The 13,782-nt window shown below is 47.7% G+C and overlaps 1 protein-coding gene across 1 annotated transcript; it reads left to right on the forward strand.

The window, feature by feature from the left end:
- Window positions 1-1,644: 1,644 nt before the first annotated feature.
- LOC116232967 (uncharacterized) lies at window positions 1,645-13,342 on the forward strand. Its single transcript, XM_090148559.1, has 2 exons — window positions 1,645-1,941; window positions 10,897-13,342. The coding sequence occupies exons 1-2, from the start codon at window positions 1,869-1,871 to the stop codon at window positions 11,937-11,939; spliced, it is 1,116 nt and encodes a 371-aa protein (XP_090004685.1). The 5' UTR covers window positions 1,645-1,868; the 3' UTR covers window positions 11,940-13,342.
- Window positions 13,343-13,782: the final 440 nt, after the last annotated feature.

The following is a 13,782-nucleotide window of genomic DNA, read 5'->3' on the forward strand; positions in this document are numbered from 1 at the left end:
TCCCTTCGTTCAGCAGGGGACCTGCATTATACCTACTCTTCCTTTTACTGTTAACATACTTAAAAAATCCTTTTTATTATCCTTTGTCTCCTTTGCCAGATTTAACTCCAGGTGTGTTTTAGCCTTCCTCGTTGCATTGCTGAGGCCCTGACAACACTCCTAGGCTCCTCCCAAGAAAACAGGCCCTTTTCCACATTTCATAGACCTTCGTCTTCCCTTTGATCTTATTCATGAACTCCTTGTTCACCCATGCAGGTCTCCTGCCTCCCTACCCCCATTTCCTACTCTTCAGGATGCATCGATCTTGAGCTTGGGAGAAGTGCTGTTTAAATGTTGCTCAGCTCTCATGGGCCCCCTTCTAGCACTCTAGCCCACGAGATACCTCCAATTAGGTCCCGGAAAAGGTTGAAGATGGCTCTCCGAAAGTCCAGCACAGCAATCCTACTTTTTGCCTTACTTCTTCCTCTCAAAGTCTTGAATTTCACCATCTTATGGTCACTGCATCCCACGCTGCCCCCAACCTTCACGTCCCTAACAAGTCCATCCATGTTGGAAAGAACAAAGTCCAGAAGCACCCATCACCCTGTCAGCTTCTCCACAACCTGCATCAGAAAATAACCTTCAGCACATTGCAGGAACCGTCTGGACCACGAGTGCCTGGCTATGTTGCTCACCTAACAGATATCTGGATGATTAAAGTCCCCCATGAGAGATCAGGATTGTGAGGCTACATCCAGCTGCTTGTAGAAAGCCTCATTGACTTCATCCTCCCGCTCTGCTGACCTGTGACCGCCACAGAGATGTCACCATACCTGCCCGCCCCTTAAATCTCACCCATAAGCTCTCCACACTTTCTTCATCCTCCCCCAGGTGGAGCTGGATATGTTTCAGTAATGAATGAAGTAATTAAGTATTTTCCTAGTTTGGTTTTGTTAGTTTATCTAGATTGAGTGGGCTTTTATCACCCACAGTTGAGCTTTCCCCATCCAGGACCTCATACCTGATGTACAGAGGCAACTGGGGGGGTGAAGCAAGCAAGGAGGGTTTTTGTTTGCAGCTTTGAGCACAGATTTGCCTACATCCACTCATTTCCTTTATGTTCTTGCCTCCAGTCTGACAAGATTTTTCCCCATTCTGATGGGATGCAGACTGTTTTGTGCTTTGTGTTTTTTTCCTTTGAAATAACCCGTCTGTGCATGGGTGAATTGTGATTTCCCTGCTCCTTCTGTTTGCTCCCCATTGCACTTTATAATATATGTATTTCATTCTGTAGCTTTGCCACAAGGCAGAGCAGGTTCTCTACCTGCTCACACCCCACACAGCTGTACTGGCTGTTCTAACAGCTGTGTCCCATCTTCTTGCCCCTTACAAAGCCTTTTCTTTTCACCATGCATTGGTGCTTGTGGCCCTGAGGTATGGTAACAGCTTTTTGTCTTTGATGGGAGAGGAAGGATTTGATCACATCTCACTCCCAGGGAAAAAAAACACTCTCCACACTATCAGGCCGTTCCCACTTACCTATTTAAAGGGCAATAACTGCTTACAAAGATAGTTCGGAGAAATGCTTTGAAGTGGCCCCCGGAAGTTAACAGAGGTCCATGAGTTTCCTGTGCAGACTAAAAAATGTTCAAAAGGAAATGTGGCTTCCTCTCTTCACCCAAGACACCAGTCACAAGCATAAAAAACTCTTCAGTATATAAAGTAACTGCAACTGCAAAGCGGCCGTTCAGAAGAGGCTGCAAATCTGTCTTGGATTAGAAGGAAATCTGAGCCTTCAGCATTGGAGGACATTGGGTGTTTCTCTTCTGCTTCAAGGAGAGGAAGGTCTGAGTCCCTCGCAGCACTGCTTCCCTGCCTCATCCTGCACCATGACATTTCCTCTGGAGAAGCCTGCAATGCTACTCTGGCTGCTGGTCATCGTCTTTGCTGCAGCCCCCAAAGGTGAGAGCCCCAATTTTCCTGGGATAAAAACAGGGAAATGGGTTTTGTGCACTTCCCTCATGTATGGGAGCTGTTTAGTCACGGCCTAAACCACTGATTGATCACCTGAGGCAAGGACTGGGTGAGCTGTGGGAGCACAGCCAAAGGCAATTCACCTGTGCAACAGGAAGGGGTGAAGTATCCTAGCTGCACTTCTCTTCCAACTGTACAGCTCACGAGGGCACATCCATTGTCCAGGATACGCATCCTTTCAGAACTACTTTTCAAGGGATTGTGGCGACTCAGCACCCCTTCCTTTCCTCTACTAGATCCCATGCCCTGGCCTGATGGACATTCTATCAGTTGTGACAAGCAACCCTGAATGGGGAACACAACATGTAAAAGTAGTAAGGACGTACGAAAGTAGGTTGGACATCAGGGGGAAATTCTTTACAGAGAGAGTGGTGAGGTACTGGAACAGGCTGCCCAGGGAGGTTGTGGATGCCCCGTCCCTGGAGGTGTTCAAGGCCAGATTGGATGGGGCCCTGGGCAGTCTGGTCTAGCATTAGGTGGGAAGGTTGGTGGCCCTGCGTGTGGCAGGGGGTTTGGAGATTCATGATCCTTGAGGTCCCTTCCAACTCTGGCAATTCTGTGATTCTGTATTTCTGTAAGGGGCCACTGCACCTATCCCCTGTTACTCTTTTCATGTGTCTTTGAAGAATGAACACTCAGGGCTTGAGAAGGGTGGAGAGGGATTGCATCCAGGGCTGGTGTTCTCAGTGGCACTGGGGGGTGCCGGAGGGGCCACAGACTCCCTTATGGTAGGCAAGAACTGAGCTCTTTTCTTCTCTGCGTCCCTTGTGGGTTAATTTCCCTTTTCTCTGTCCTCAAAGCAGTGAAATGATTGCATAGAGAATGAATTGCATAGAGAATGGTGCTACTTAGCTTGTCCTGCTCAGCTCTGACGGGAGGTGAAAGAAATGGAAGGTAAAAGAAATGGGAGCCCAGGAGCAAGCAGGCCCAGGTTTTTTCTGCTCACCTGACCTGCCACTGCCAAAGTCTAAATTCCACAACTTTTGATGAATACTTGCATGGATATAATCCCCCTTTTCCAGGTGATGGAATGCTGCTGCAGCACAGAAGAGGGGGGGGGTTCTGAGATTTTTCTAAGCATGGATTAAGGGAAGACAATGCCAATAACTGCCCCAGCGAGCCATGTAGGATCCCGCTCTGAGCAACCTTGGGATTTTCTAGGGGAAAGCCATTTTCTGGGGATGCAGCAAGAGCCCCATGCTTCTTGATCCTTTGAGATTCGTGTGCAACTGGCAAACCAATTCCCCATGTGCCTGCTCCCCGTCCTGTTCCCTATGCTTATGATGTGAGTCCAGATGTTGCTGGTGATTGAATGTTTGGGAGGGGTTGGGAACTCTATACACTCCTTCTGCCAGGTCTCTGTATTAATGTTTATAGATAGATCATGTTTATCAGCCATTGCCCAGACTCTAGCGGGTCTCCTTCCTGAACAGTTTTTGGATGGTGCAAAGAAAAAGGTTCTGGAATGTCTGAGCAAACCACTGCTCCCAGGGAGAAGTCCTGGAGGTAAAGACCTCTTTTTTTGCACTCTGCAACTTCGGTATTATTTCATGAATTTATAAAAAAAAAAAAAAAAAAAAAAAAAAAATCAAACCATACTTTCTCCATGTCTTTTCAGGCACCCTTCCCCAAATAGAAATGGTGACATCAGGTCCCAAGGAAGGGACAGTTTCTGGATCACTCCTTCTCACCTGCACTGTAAAAGGAGCACGTCTGGACAGCCCTTACTATGACTGGAACTGTGTCCGTCTGTCTCCAGGAGGGGAGTTGCAATTTCTAGGCTGGATCTATCCCTTTGGGAATAACACAGGCTATGCCCCATCCTTCCAAGATCGTGTCACTATCTCTGCAGATAAAGCCAAAAACAAGGTTTCCCTGCAGCTGCACACCCTTAGTGCCACAGATAGAGCCACCTACTTCTGTGCAAGACAGCACACCATAAAGCTGGGGGAGGGAGTGATAACACAAAAAGTGAGAAGACTGCTGTGGTGATAGGACTTCTCAAGGAGGCAGTTACCTGTACAAACTCTGAAATAAGGATAAGGTCTAAAAGATCTTGGAACTACCAATCAATCCATGTGTGACTGAATTTGAAGTAAAGTTTGACATTGTAAAAGAAGTTCGAAATTAAACTTCATAGATATGTAACTCCATGGGCAGCTCAATCCAAGACTTTTACACAGCATAGACTTTTCACCTAATTCATAAAATACTGTCATCCTCACCTTCACCCTGCTTTTCCTTCAATCCCAAGAGAGTAAAAAGTGTGTGCCACAATCAGCTCCCCACCTCAGGGCCTCTCTCAAGGCGGGGATGTTGTGGGATTGCCATAGGGGCTGCAGCACATGATTCTTCCTGTGTGCAGCACAAATTGCCTCACAATGCCTGACTATCCTTTTCCTCTGAAGAGGGATTGCACCCTTGCTAGGGAGGTAGGTCACTCTCATATCTCTAAGCACGGAATAGCAAGGGTGGATGTTTGCTTTGTTACATGCTAGAAACTGAAAATTGGGCCTGAGCAGAGTCAGTCTGCAGGTTAAAAACCTCCAGCAGTAATACACACCAGCATTGCTTAGTCTTCTTTGGTGGGTCCTCTGCCAGTCTGCTTTCAATGGCCTCTGCCAGCTCTGGGGCACAGCTCAGCCAGGCACGAGAGATTTCTTATCTGTGTTGGCATTCACTCCAGGGAAGTCATGAATGGCGTCTGTTCCTCCATTGACTTCTGACAGATGGGGGAATGCAAGAGCGTGAGATGTCCTTCAGGCATCAGAGTGCTCATAATACAACTATTTGTGTCAATTTTCCCTTTCTACAGAGAGACAGACATCCGGACAGTGCCCAGGGCCCACCCAGTGCCTCTGCATGAAAACCACTATGGCAGGACTAGATTTTCCTTCTAATGCTCAAATATGTTTTCTGGAAACCTCCTACTTACCTACAACACCTCTGAAGAGGAATTTTTTTTTTTTTGTGACACCAAGACATTGTGAGGTGCAGACTTTGTCAGGTGTCTGGGAATATCTACAAGACACAGCAGAAACTGATCTAAAACTGGTTTCGTATACAATGACCTGTCCTTTCAAGGCCAGTTACCATCATTACAAAGCCAAAAGTAAGGAATCCCTGCAGCTGCATGCATGGCCTTACAAACACAGATGCACTCTTTGCACAGTGGGAAAGCCTGTTGGTCTCACAAGGCTTTTGTTGTTAGAGGAGCCTTTGAGCAAGAGACCATCAGGAGAGAGGGAGGTGCCACTGATAGCATGGAGGTGATAGAGGAGAGGAGGAAGGACAGGAGAGATTTGCTTTTTTTCATTCTGGTTCTTGCAAAGTGAAAAGAAAACTAGCAAGAGGTTAGGCAATATGGTGAGAGAAAAAGAGTCACCCTGCCCTGCACAGCAAGGAGAAATGAGAGATATAGGGAATAAAAGAATGGCCAGGGTTGGAAGGGACTACAAGGATCATGAATCTCCAACCTACCTGCCTCCCATGCAGGGCCACCAACCTCCACATTTAATAACAGCCCAGGCTGACCAGGGCGCCATCCAACCTGGCCTTGAACACCTCCAGGGATGGATGGGGCATCCACAGCCTCTCTGGGCAGCTGTTCCAGCACCTCACCACTCTCATTGTAAAGAACTTCACCCTAATAGCCAACATAAATCTTCCCTTCCTCAACAATCACCTCCCTGTCCCTGCTGGCCACCCCTCTTCTGATGGAGCCCAGGATACCATTTGCTTTCCAAGCTGCAAGAGCACACAGCTGGCTCAAAATAAGCTTTTCATCCATCAGAACCCCCAGGTCCTTCTCTGCAGGGCTGCTCTCAAGGACCGCTCCTTCCAGTCTGTACAGATGCCTCGGATTCCTCCAGCCCAAGTGCAAAACTCTGCACTTTGCTGTGTTGAAACTCTTCAGGTGAGTTGGGTATCAAGCCTTACTTCACGCTCAGCTGGGCAGTGACAAATGTCAGCACCATACCTCAGTTCTGCACTCTTTTAGCTGTGTGGAACAACTCATCCTCTGCAGCATGGACAAAACTATACATAAACTCCTGCTCAGTGCTGGGCAGAATCTCTGGATGGGCCATCTCACACCCTGCTACAGCAAGACTGCCTGTTACATAGCACAAGCTTGGGCTCTCTTATGGGTTTCAGGAGTTCTCAGATCTGGGACCCACAGCACTCCTCACCTTTAACTTCAAGACCTGACAGTGATTGTCTTTAAATCCCGCTGAATTTCTCCTGAGTCTGGTTCTTGAAGTAAGGAACGGATGAGCAGGCAACAAAGGAGAATGAAAACAGGCTGAAGAGCCAGGTCCAGAGCGTGGTGACCAATGGCACAAAATCTATTTGTATGTCAGTCAATGGCAGTGTATCACAGGGACAAATACTGGGTCCAGTCCTGTTGATCTCTGTTAATGATCTGGGTGTAGGCAGAGCTCAGCAAGTATCCTGATGACACAAAACTGGGAGGTACTGGAAGGCTACAACGGTGTCTCCCTTGAGCCTTCTCCTTACTGAACAAGCCCAACTCTCTCATCCTTTCTTCATAGGAGAGATTTTCAAACCCTCTGATAATCTTTGTGGCACTCCTCAGGACCCATTCCAATAGTTCTATGTCCTTTCTGTGCTAGGAGCCCCAGACCTGGGTGCCATACTTCAGATGGAGCCTCACTAGGCCTCCTTGAATATTATTAGAGCCACTGACCACAACACTCCGGCCGCAACCATTCCACCAATTCCTTATCCACCGAACAGTTTACATTTCAAATCCATATCTTCCCCAGTTCAAAAATACAAATGTGGTGTGAGTCCATATCAAAGGCCTCGCACAAGTCAAGGTAGATGACATCAGTTGCTCTTCTTTTGTCCTCTGATTCTTTCACTCCATCATAGAAGGCCACCAGACTGGTGAAGCACAATTTGTTCTTGCTGAAGCCATGCTGGCTATCTCAGACCACCTCATAATCTTGCACGTGCCTTAAGAGAGCATCCAGGGAGATCTGTTAGATGATCTTCCCAGGCACTGATGTGAGACTCATCAATTTGTTATTTAATGGATCATCTTTTCTACCCTTCTTATAAATAGGAGCAATGTCTCCTTTTCTTTCCTGTTGCAAAGAATTTCACCTGGCAGTCATGACATTTTAAATGAGAGTAGATTGGCAACCACATCATTCAGTTCCTTCAGGACACTGAGATGTGTGTCATCAGGCCCCATGGCCTTGTACACATTCAGTCACATCAGGTGATCTCAAACTTGTTGGAAAAGACTTTGAAGATCACCAAGTATAACCATCACTTCATCACCACCACGACTGCTAAACCATGTCCCTCAGTGCAACATCACACATTTCTTGGACAGTACCACCTCCCTTGACCTGTTCCAATACCTTGCCACTCTTTTTGAGAATAGATTTTTCATAATATCCAACCTGAAGCTCCCCTCGCACAGCCTGAGGCCATCATTAGTCACCCAGGAGAAGAGGGCAACATCCACCTCACTACAACCTCCTGTCATGGTTGCAGAGAGCAACAAGGTCTCTTCTGAGCCACTTCTTGCAACTAAACAATCACATCTCCCTCAGCCACTCCTTGTAAGACTTGTGCTCCAGACCCCTCACCAGCTTCATAACCCTTCTTTGAACACTCTCTAGGGCCTCTCCAGGTCTTCCTTGTAGTGAGGGTTCCAAAACTGAACTCAAGGTGCAGCTCCATCAGTGCCAAATACAGACAGATGATCACCTCCCAAGTCCTGCTGGCTGCACTATTTTAATACAAGTCAGTGTGCCATTGGCCTTCTCAGTCACCTAGGAACACTGATGGCTCACGTTTAGCTGGCTGTTGACTACCAGCTGTATAATCAATGAATATGCTGTGTTAATATTATATAATATTATAATTTTATAACATAATGTTACCCTTGTCCTGGGCTCCCTGGAAAACTCCAAAGGAACAATCTCCAGAAAGAAATCCTTCCCCACTGGCAGTCAGCTCTTTAATGGGTCTAGAAAAGGTGCAGCCAGGCTTCACCCCTTCCAGCAGCACAGCTAAATTGCCTTCACCTGTGCTCCCAGGGCTGACTCATGGCTTGCCTCAAGTGGTCAATCAGAGGTTCAGGCCATGATTCAGCAGTTTCCATACACACCCCCAGATCTTTTTCTGCCAGTCAGCTTTCTAGCTACTCTGCCCCAAGCCTGTAGCAATGCATAGGGTTATCGTGACTAACATGAAGGACTCAGAACTTCAACTTGTTGAAGCTCATACAATTGGCCTTAGCCCATTGATCCTGCCTATCTAGATCCCTCTGTAGGGCCTTCCTGCCACCACGCTTCCTCTCTCATCTTGGTGTCATCTGCAAACTTACTGAGGGAGCACTCAATCCCCTTGTTCAGATCATCATTAAACATAAGAAATAGGGCCAGTCCCAATATGATGAACATCACTGGTGACCAATAGCCAAATGGACTTAACTCCATTCACCATGGCTTTCTGGGTCTGGTCATCCAGCCAGTTTTTAACTCAGTAAAGAGTCCAGCTGTCCAAGTCACGGGCTGCCATCTTCTCCAGGAGAATACTGTGGGAGACAGAGTCAAAAACTTTGCTAAAGTCTAGGTAGATTACATCCACAGCCTTTTCCTCATCCAGTAGGTGAACTGCCGTCCAGAAAAGGTGATGAGGTGAAGAAAGACTAAAAAAGACCTGCCTTTTGTGAACTCATGCTGGCTAGACCTGATCCTCTGTCCCACACATGCTTTGTGATCTCTCTCAAGGTGATCTGGTCCATGACCTTCCTTAGTACTGAGGTCAGGCTGACATGTTTGCAGTTTCCAAGACCCTCCAATCAACTGTTCTTGTAGATGAGCATGACAGTCACAAGTCTCCACTCATCTGGGATCTTCCAGGTTAACCAGGACTGCTGATAGATAATGGATGATGGAAACTGGCTTGGCAATCGCTTCTGCCTGCTCCTTCAGTACCCTTGGGTGAATCCCATCTGGTCGCATGGACTTACATTAATGCATCTTTTGTTAACATTTACTATTGTGGCCTGATTAAGATCTAATTTGCTTTCTGCATATCCTAGTAATATCCTTCTACTCTTCCTGAGCTGTCTGCCCCTCCTTCCAAAGGTGGTGAACCTTTTTTTTTCTTCCTGGAGTCTCAGGGAAAGCTCCTTCTTCTGCCAGACCAGTCTTCTTTCCTAATGGCTCATCCTGCAGCACACAGAAATGGTCTGCTCCTGCACCTTTAAGATATCCTTCTTGAGGAATGCCCATCTTTCCTGGATCCTTTCAGGACTGACTCCCAAAAGACTGTCCCAAGCAGTATCCTTAAAAGTCCAAAGTCTGCCCTCCTGAAGTTGGAGGTAGCTGTCCCTCTTCCTAACTTCAACAAGAATAGAGAATTCTGTCACTTAGTGGTTGCTATGCCTAAGATGGCTTTCAGCAACCATAACTCCCACCAATTCTCTGTTTGTAATCAGCAGGTTTAGTAGGGCACCTTACCAGATATGACAGGAAGTTATCTCCTGCATATTCCAGGAACCTCCTAGACTTTTTCCTCGCTGTTATATTCCATTTCTAGCTGGCAAGTTGAAGTCCCCTTTGAGAACAAGGGCTAGCAATTGTGTGACTTCTGCCAGCTGCTTATGGAATTCTTTGTCTGTCTGTTTATCCTGCTTGGATATCTGTCTATAACAGACTCCCACCAAGATTTCAGTCTTGGCTTTCCCTCAATCCATACCCATAAGGACTTGACTATATCACTCCCACTCAACAACATCAAAGTACTCCCTAGCGTGGAGCTTCTGCACCCCACCACTCCTCCCTTGTCTATTCCTCCTAAAGTGCTTTTGGCCCTCCATTGCAGCACTCCAGTCATGGGAATGATCCCACCATGTTCCAGTGACAGTGATCAAGTCATGGTTTTCCTGCTGCACAGAGGTTCTAGTTCCTCCTGTTTGTTGCCCAGGTTGCATGCACTGGTTTACATGCACTTCAGCTGGGCTGTTGGTCCCACCCCTGACCCTGGAATGCTGCCCCTAGGCTCATCTCTAGTGAGCCTGGTTTTATCTCCTCCTCATTTAAAGCCTTGCCAATGAGCCCCACCAACCCCTGGCCTACAATTCTTTTTCCGTTTGAGAAAGGTGAACCCCACCTGTTGCCAGTAGGCCTGGTGCTATATAAACCACCCCATGACAGAGAAACAAAATTCCACTGATGGCACTAGCCTGTTAGCCATGTACTGATCAGGTGGATTTCCCTGTTCCTTTCTAGAGTAGTCCTGATATGTAAGACAAAATTTAACTGACAGATAATGTGTTTGGATACAGCTGGTCTCTGGGGTTAAGAAAATATCCTACTGTCAATCTCTAGAAGTTTATTAAAAACATACCAATAATCTATTTCTTTGAGTGAAAAGGGTTTTGACAATCTAATGCAATTTCACAAAGTCAGGACAATGTTTCAGTGGGAGAAGCATATCTATCATATCTCTTTTTCTCTTTCATATACTTTCGTCACAATCACTATGAAGTGCGTAAGTGCTTGAACTTTTTCAGGTTCTCTCCTCTGATATTTTATACTTCATGTTGTAAAAATAGCTTCACTCTGACACATACTGTGGGGGCAAGGTAATCACAGCACTTCTTATACAGGACAGTACATTACTACTTGTGGTAGTGTGGGTCTGGCGCCCGGAAGATATCGCGTTGTACGGGAAGACAGGGTCCCCCTCCTGATAGCCAATAGCGTTCAGTGCCCAGGTTATATAAGGCTGTTTTTCCCGCCAATAAACGCCATTTGCCGTCCACCACATTGGTGTCAGCGAGCCGATGGACCGAGCGACCTGGGATTGGTCGCCGTGCCGTTCCCAAACCAGGTCGCCACGCCTACGATAGGCAACAAGTGGTGCCGAAACCCGGGATTGTTGCCTGGACGGGTGAACGGCGGCCGGAGCGGCAGGACCAGCCCAGCGGGGAGGACGCTCCCGGACCAACAAGGAGGATGGAAGTCCTTGTGAAGGTCGTATCGCAGTTAGATAAGCAGTGGGGTATCGATTGTAAGCCCAAAGATTTTACTCTCGCTATTGCGAGGCTTTTGCGAATTGGGGTCATTGACCAGCCGGTGGATATTCTCCACCCCGAAGTGTGGGATAAGCGCACTAAAGCGTTAACTGAGGAGACGATGTCCTCGGGCTGTGGGAGAAGCCTAGAGTCGTGGGGGAGAGTCGCGCGGGCCCTGCGCAGGGCCATGCAGGAGCGGGAGAGCTGGAGGGCGGCAGAGAGCCGTTTGTCGGCCACCCCGGGACTGGGAGTCGGGGTGGCCACGCGGACTTTGCACCCCTCTGACGATGATGTGTCCTCTCAATCGAACCCCGACCCGCCCACGGAGGGACAGAAACGTGCTAAATCCTTCTGGGGTGGGTTAATCGAGGAGGCCAGGGCTGCCGCGGAGAAATCGGAGCCCGAGGAAATTTGGGCTCGACCGCCCCCCTATGCGCCCCAAGATGGTGCCGAGCCAGAAGAGGGAGGGCGGGGGGAGGACGCCCTTGGTGGGAACATCGAGGAGGTGTTAGATAAAGGCGGTGGGAGCGACCGGGAAGGTGAGGGGAGCGTGAGTGAAGGGTGGAAAGCCAATCAGAGCGGCCGTCTGAAGAAAAGCCACTGTGGGGCGAACATCCCGCTGGGCAGAGGGCGGGACGAACCAAGAGGGAGGGAACGGCCTGCCCGCAAGGGAGGCGGGCGGGGCCGGAGCCTAACAAAAAGGTATGAGAAACCGGAAGTGGCCGATCAGTCAGGCTCTGACTCCGGATCAGACACTAGCTGCGACGAGTGGTTCGCAATTGACTTAGAGGAGGAGGGAATGAATACGAACAGAGTTAAGAGCCGAAATAGTCCCATCCAAATTAAAGAGAAACTGTGAGGGGGAGAAATCCCTCTTACAGACTGGATAAAAATAAAGATTGCATGTGCTGACTGGGCCCCATCGGCCACACTAGTGTTCCCAGTCCGGGTGATGGATGAGGGACAGAGGGTCCACTCGCCGATAAACCCTAGGGATATACAAGCAGTTGTTAAGGCAATTGCGGATAAAGGGCTTAACTCAGCTATGGTCTCCACCCTTATAGATGGTGTTTTTGGGGGAGATGATATGCTCCCATTTGACATAAAACAACCCCCCAAGCACAGGCCCTGGGCCTCCAGGCCGATGAAGTTATGACAACTACTTGTGTGGCCAGGGATGCTATTTGCACAGCCTCTAAAGTTATTGTTAAGCCATTGCCATGGTCCACCATAAGACAAAATGAAAGTGAGAGCTTTACACAATTTGTAAATTGCCTCCAGGCAGCAGTCGACTCCTCGACCCTGCCTGCGGAAGCGAAAGGCCCGGTTGCCACCAAGGCGGCCCACAAGAGCGCGCCGGCCACAGGCGGCGTGACCAGCCCGGCACGGAGGTGCTGCACAAGATCCGCCGCTACTGGAAATCCATGGAGCTGCTGATCCGCAAGCTGCCCTTCCAGCGCCTGGTGTGCGAGATCACACAGGACTTCAAGATCGACCTGCACTTCCAGAGCCCAGCCGTAGGTGAGCGAGGCCTACCTGGTGGGGCTCTTCGAGGCACCATCATGCCCGAGGACATCCAGCTCACCTGGCACATCCATGGGGAGTGCACCTGAGGCCACAGCCCATCCCCCTTTTTCTTCCGATTAACATCATGTTGGTAGAGCACCAACAACTGTTATAAGAATGTTCTTGTTCAGAGCACCTTATGTTTTCTATTCGAGTTTTCTATTGAAGATTGTTCTATTTGAGTTTTCTATTGAAGATTGTTATATATTGTTATATTTTATCTAATTAAATTGTGCATAGGGAGGGGGGATATGTGGTAGTGAGGGTCTGGCACCCGGAAGATATCGCATTGTACGGGAAGACAGGGTCCCCCTCCCGATAGCCAATAGCGTTCAGTGCCCAGGTTATATAAGGCTGTTTTTCCCGCCAATAAACGCCATTTGCCGTCCACCACATTGGTGTCAGTGAGCCGATGGACCGAGCGACCTGGGATTGGTCGCCGTGCCGTTCCCGAACCAGGTCGCCACGCCTACGATAGGCAACACTACTTATATTTCAGAGCTAAGCTACAGTTATTACATTTATCAGAAATTAATTCCATCATGCTCAGTTACTACAGGGCACAACTTGGTATGCAGATATTGTTCCAGAAGCACTACAAATACATGTCCAAGTACTCTCAAATCCCACTGTCCAGTCTTTACCACCAGCTCAAGTACACAATTTCTCAGTTTGAAAAGGTTATATTATTATTATTCTTTTTTAAAGCAGTCCAACTTAGTAGCGTAGCCAGAAACCAGAGCTCATGAAATTTCAAACACCAAACTGAGAGGATTTTGTTTTAGAAATCTCAGCCTTGAATAACCTAGTAACAACACTATCATAAGTAGCTTTAGGGTATACTGAATTAGTGTAATAACATTGTACATATGGAACATATGCATATATAATTTTTTTTTTTTCCTTTAAAAACACTTACAAAAGCTGACCTAAAAAAAATTCTCTCAAAATCCAAACTCTCATCCCATATCCCTATCAAAGTATAGGTTGCACAATATCTTCTCTTCACAGTCTTAAGACTTCTTTTTATGTAAAAAAACAAATCCATTGTATTCAGTAGTATTCAAACACTGCTGAATTTTGAAGAGCCATGTGCTATTTTTTAAAGAACCAAGAACCAAACATCCAAAAGGTGA

This window comes from Phasianus colchicus, chromosome 12 (assembly GCF_987193195.1).
Source record: "Phasianus colchicus chromosome 12, bPhaCol1.hap1.1, whole genome shotgun sequence".
NCBI classification, from domain to species: Eukaryota; Metazoa; Chordata; class Aves; order Galliformes; family Phasianidae; genus Phasianus; species Phasianus colchicus.

Excerpts from the sequence above, each read along its gene's own strand:
- LOC116232967 (XM_090148559.1), top strand. The coding sequence starts at position 1,869 with ATGACATTTCCTCTGGAGAAGCCTGCAATGCTACTCTGGCTGCTGGTC. Across the intron at positions 1,942-10,896 it reads CTTTGCTGCAGCCCCCAAAG|GTCGCCACGCCTACGATAGG; the intron begins GTGAGAGCCCCA and ends TTCCCAAACCAG.